This window comes from Convolutriloba macropyga, chromosome 3 (assembly GCF_964194025.1).
Source record: "Convolutriloba macropyga chromosome 3, txConMacr16.3, whole genome shotgun sequence".
NCBI classification, from domain to species: domain Eukaryota; kingdom Metazoa; phylum Xenacoelomorpha; order Acoela; family Convolutidae; genus Convolutriloba; species Convolutriloba macropyga.
This window is the reverse complement of record NC_134470.1, coordinates 58,131,955-58,137,954: the sequence shown is the minus strand read 5'-3', so window position 1 is coordinate 58,137,954 and position 6,000 is coordinate 58,131,955. Positions and strand designations below refer to the sequence as shown.

Here is a 6,000-nt window from a genome sequence, read left to right as displayed (position 1 = left end):
TATCGCTGCTATTTGCCGGCAATCTGGCGGCTATGTTTATCTCTCAGCGAGAGAGAAAAGTAAGTCTATAAAGTATTAAGTATAAGTAAGGTATTATTAACACACCAGGATTCGGCACATCGGTTGACGGAGAGCAAATGAATGCTTCTCTAATTTCGGAGTCCGAAACTAGCATACCATCAAACATTTACGTTTAAAAAACAGATAAAAGTAAAACTGAATTAAGATAAACCAGAATTAATCAGACTGAAGTCACAAACAGAATACAAATATATTCACATAAATTTTCAATAATAATGATTTGATTATTCGAATTGCTCTTACTCTTCTTTATATATAAACACACAAACATTGAGTTGACCTTACTAAGTTCATTGCACTTCGATAGGAGTCAAAACGCACAAATTTAAAAACGGCAGAACCCAAAACAAAGCTATTTAATAAATTTTAAATCAACATATTTACATACTATATCCACAGATATACCCTAGGAAATATTAAGCATTTAATGATCACCAAAAAATACGCGACAACTATACTAAATAGTCTTTAATATAAGTTTGAATCTCCAATTTAAAATACACTGCAATCGTTGAAATATTTAACAAGCTGATTGTGATAGCGGAAAGCCCTTATATCTTTTCACTCAATTTGAGGCAGAAACTTCGAACGAAATATTAATCACTGATATACACACAAAGTATAGGTAAATATACACAAAATTTAAATGACGAAGCGAACCTATGAAGATACCTAACTAGACCTGGCAACTGAGAATTAATGGATCTTATCCACTGGAATCGTTGTCTAAATTCGACTGAACTGTCTCGCTTTGTTCGCTGATTGATGATACAAATCAATGAGAATTTTAAATAAGCGAAAGGCTCTAAAGAATGAATATTTGTTCACATGAAATTCCGGATAAAGTTTATTCGAGCTATTTCGTCTTGTTTTGCAAATTTTTGATTTCTTTTACGCAATATCGCTGTATTTACACGAAGTTGTATATGCGTGATATTCTGTTCATGTAGTCAAAGACAGCCTGTCTTACCAGGGGGTTGGTCACGTGACACATGAGCTGGTTTATGACTGGGAATGTAACTGGGAGGAGGTCTTTAAACAGAGCGTCATTCGGGAACTGGATCAGTTGGATCATCCCCGTAATCATTTCGGTCCATGCCTGGATTTTCGCATCGGAGTCTTTTATGATTGAACTCTTCTGCTGCTGCGAAATTTCCATCTGTAAAAAGACAAAGTCAGATTCACAAACAGCCGTTCATCCAGCTGGATATCCAAATAAATACATACCCGGCAGATTGCCGGAAAATAGCCGCTGTTGATTCCCATAACCACAATTGGGATTGATAGATAAAAAAAAAACAAAATTGATTTTTGTAGAAAAACAATGTTAAAGTGCGAACTATTATGATGTCATTTTGTAGTTGAACAAACTCCTGTATCATAGAGACACGATACAGGAGCTAGTATCAATACCAACAAGCATTAAAGATGGTAACTAAGACTTACAAGAAACAAAATCGAGAAACGGGCATCTAAAACTGGGTTTTATGGGTTTATCGCGTTTCTATTTCTGATTTCGTTTTTTGATACTGGCTCTGTTCATATTGAATTACTTTGCTGCGCAACTGCTGTCTAAAAGCACTTTCAGCAGAATGAGAGAAGAGTGAAACTAGCTTAGAGAAGTCAAAAACATTTCACGCAAAATTTTGAACATGCTGTGAACTAAAATAAAGTGAAAAATTTTTATTCGACGAAAAAAAAGTTCTGACGTACAGCTCGACAAGTCCTGACGTACAACTCAAAAATTTTCATTGGCCAAACAAAAAAACTAGACCTAGAACCGACGAGTGAATTGGGAAAACCATTTCTAAAAAAATCAGATCAAAAAACAAAAAAAACAGAAAATCAATGTCAAAATGCCGCTAGCGAGAATAAAAACCACAAGCGAGCATTGTAAATTCGATTCTTACAAAAAACTAGACCTAGAACGGACTATGAGTGAATTCGAAAAACCATTTCCAATAAATCAGATCAAAATTTTAAACATAACCGACTAACGTCGGGCGACTAACGTTGCTCTCAAACGACCGGCGAGCGGTTGGCTTGGTCAGTAGCTAGCCACGGGGGGGGGGGGGGGGGGGGGGTGCACCGGGGGCTGATGGGGGCAGCACACTGGGTGGGGGGGGGGGGCAAAAGCGCGGTGGGGGGGGGGGTGGAGCCAATAGTGGGGGTGGGGGGTCAACAAAGGGGGGGGGGTGTCAACCTCTAAGAACCGCCCCTCACACCATAAGTATAAGTATAAGTCTCCAAGACAGTTTGAGCTGAAACAAACCTGAAAGGCTCTAAGAGCACATAATGCCCGCTGGGCGCTACCTGTTTATCCCGTTTTTGAGGACGAAAAGTCAAAAGCGTCAGACGAAAAATTGGTCAAGCGAAAAATCGCATAAAAAAAAAGACCGACAGGACTAATATAATTGCTACAAACTTCGTTTGAGCGCAATTAAAAAAAACAGAAAATCAAAGTCAAAATGCCGCTTGTTGACAAAAAAAGCATTAGTGAGAAAGATAAATTTGGTTCAAATAAAACACTAGGCCTAGAATGAACTACGAATGGATTGGGAAAACCATTTAAAGAAATCGGATCCAAAAAATCGAAAAAACAGTGAAAATCAAGGTGAAATTGCCGCATAAGAACAAAAAACCACTGACGAGAAAGCAATTTTTTTCAAACGCCGCTTTCTCACTCTGCTTTAGAATTAGAGCAAAAAATTCAAGCTGCAAAACCACTATCTTTTTCACTCCATTTCCTGTTTCGGCGTGACCAAAATCACTACTCCAATTTGACTTCATAAATCATGAAAATGTGTGAACAGATCTTAAAAAAAGACAGCGCCCCAATACAATCCAAATTCTTTGAATTGCAATAGGAGCACTATAACAGCCGGCTGAGAAGCTGAGGCGGCTATTAAGAAAACTGGCTGTCAAAATTGTTGATAAAAATATGTATTAAATTAAAAACTATCAATAAAAATTAATTCAGTGTCGAAAACGAGTAGGTTGCCATCGCAATGGGAGTTTACAATTACTCCATAAATGGAGGACGTTTGTCATCATTTATTAAAGAAGAAATTGAATTGCGTTAGAGTGAACCTAGTAAGGACTAATGTCTCAAGGTTATCAAGGCATTTTCATTTGAGTTAGCCAGACCGTTCAATTACAAAATGCAAAATATGTAATTATTTTGAAATGTGAGGATGCAAACGTCCCAGAAGACTCCGTGAAAACGTGTCAAAAAGAGCAACACATGATGGCAAGATTAAAATTCATCAAAAATCTTCAGAAACAAATGCTACCTAAGTCGCTATAGAAACGATAGTTGAACGCTGACGCAGATAAATTGAAGACAATTACGCCACACGAAAAAAGTAAATAAGAACTGTTATTTTTGAGGCTAACACAAAACCACAACAAGAGCAGCAAAGACGTTCGAAACTCAGAAATCCACAAAGACAAAAAATAGTTTAAAAGCGATATGGTTTCAAGTCTTTAATTCATGTCTATCTAATAATCAACCGATGACGGTTACCAATAATGACATTAAGTCATTAGGCAAACTAAACGAACAATAAAAATGGGGCAAAAAACTGCTAATATTTTTTGAAAACAATATGTCAAAGTTATAAAAAACTTTAGACATGAATTGAAACAATTAATTTGATTAAATTAAACCTCCATAGCAATCGATGAGACCTGTCACTGATAAGATTGAGGGATAAGATAACAACTACACGCAAAATTTTAAAACCGCCAATCGTGAAAAAAATATCGAAAACTGTACAAGACTAAAAAAAATTGCTGATATGTTTTACAGACAAAATGTGACAAAGTAGTTAAAAGCTTTGGATATGAATTAAAACTACTACATCGATTCTATTAGGACTGATCAATGCGCCAATATGATCAGTCATTAATGAGACTGAAAAACAGGGCAAGAAAAAGAACTACAACAACGGTCAAAACTCGAAAAATTAAAAGAAATATATCGATATTCCATTAAAACAAACAGTGTCTGAGTCATATAAAACCATTAATTGCTCTTTGATTACTTCAAAAATACGACTATGCATTATTAGAACCCAAGTATGACATTTCGAAACCATGAGTTAAGAAAATCGGGAGAAAAACATCGAAAATGGAAGTCAGGTTACTGTACGTGAAACAAATAGCATTAAAAAACCGAAAATGTGTTGAAACACCCATTTCTCACTCCAGTCTGAAAGCAGCTGGGACAAAATCATGCATCAACCGTACTTCCTTTTTCGCACCCTTTACTACACCAGCTTGACTAAAATCACCACTCTAATTTGACTTCTCATTGACATGAAAAGTTTACAGATCTAAAACAGACAGCGCCCCAATTCAATCGAAATCCTTTGGATTGTAAAAAAAGGAGAGCGCATAAATAATAGCCGTTGAGAGGCTGACGACGGCTATTAATGAACATTTAAAGAACCGACTCTTCGCAAACGACGGGTTGGGGGTATTTTTATGATAGCCAGCTTCCACTAGGGGAGGATAGTTTACTTTGCTCAGCTAATGTTTCCTTCGACAACTTAGATCGATCTGATAAAAAAGCGAGGACGTTATTTAAGAGCAATTAATGGCATATGTTGGACGTATAAAAGTACAGATCTTTCATGCTTTCGACTTAATTGCTGGTGCTTATATGGACAACAAATTTCGGCTTCGTTTTTCACATCTACAGCATTATTGCTGCTTAAAAACATATTTAAAAAATTTTCTATGAAGGTGAACCTCTTTGGAAAAAAGGACTTTTTTCGGACAAAGCTTTGCCAATTTTCTAATTTACCCAAGTTTTGATTGTTCTCTTAAGCGGCAATTAGATGATGACAAAATCTTTTTATCATCCCAATCTCCTATAAACATTTATATTTTTGCCAGCAGTAAGAGCTCTAGATGGGCTTTGAGGTACCGTGAAAATCGGACATCGTATATACAATTTCAATTTATGAATTACATGTGACTGGCCTTCAAAAGCAGTCGTTTTCACTTCTACAGTGATCAACTAGTGCAAGCGTTTTTGATGTCAAACACATCTCCCACTCCTTTTCCATAATAATGGAAGCAAAAGACAAACAATACCGCAGGCCATGTATTATTCAAAACATTTTCTATTCTTGGGTTAAGCCCTACTATCACAGACTTAAAAGAACGCAAAATTTTTGTTTTCTTCATCGACCACAGAGTTTTAGAGAGCGTGGCGGAGGTTGGAAGGGGAGTGTTGGAGGCGGGGTTTGAGTGGGGGGGGGGGGGCAAACTTTTAAGATTAAGAACCTCTCTTCACACTATGAAATTGTCTCCTCAAAAGAGTATGTGAATCACATACTTAGAGACTGGTAAGGTGTAAGGATCTAAGAGAGCCGCTCAACCAGTCTATGCCCTCCGGCCTGTTTATCCCATTTTTGAGGACAAAAGTTAAAGGTTTGGACGACAAATTGGTCAAGCGAAAAATTGCATAAAAAGACCGCATGACTAATATAATTGCTACAAAAAACTTCGTTTGAGAGTAATTAACAAGATAAATGCCGAAAGCACAGACAATACAATTGCAGACAAGATTTTCGACACTTCATAGGTGTGTGGCATTAAATATTAATACTATTCTTTAAACTGCCCGCGAGGAGCAAGATTAAAATCGGACGTATGAAAAAAATTTCGACAATACCGCAGGCCTTGTATCATTCAAAAAATTTCCTTTCCATTCTTGTGTTAAGCCCTACTATCTTAAGCTTAACCCTACGCTTAATCAAAGCAATCAAGATTATTGACAGCACATTTTTCGCACCGACCGAATATGAGGAGCACATCACATCGGATTTAAAGCATCAGTTAGCCGGCCTTGCCTCTGTTTCCCGTTTCATATTTAGATTTGAATTGAGATGATACACTCATTCAATA

At 36.8% G+C, this 6,000-nt stretch overlaps 1 protein-coding gene across 6 annotated transcripts in view; it reads right to left on the bottom strand.

The window, feature by feature from the left end:
* Positions 1-205: 205 nt before the first annotated feature.
* LOC142336312 (brefeldin A-inhibited guanine nucleotide-exchange protein 3-like) overlaps positions 206-6,000 on the bottom strand; it is a 179,254-nt gene continuing 173,459 nt past the window's right edge. For all 6 annotated transcript variants that reach the window (XM_075385052.1, XM_075385054.1, XM_075385056.1 and 3 more), the window contains one exon: positions 206-1,240. In XM_075385052.1, coding sequence (XP_075241167.1) covers positions 992-1,240 — 249 coding nt within the window. In that variant the 3' untranslated portion in view covers positions 206-991. The remainder of the gene's footprint in view (positions 1,241-6,000) is intronic.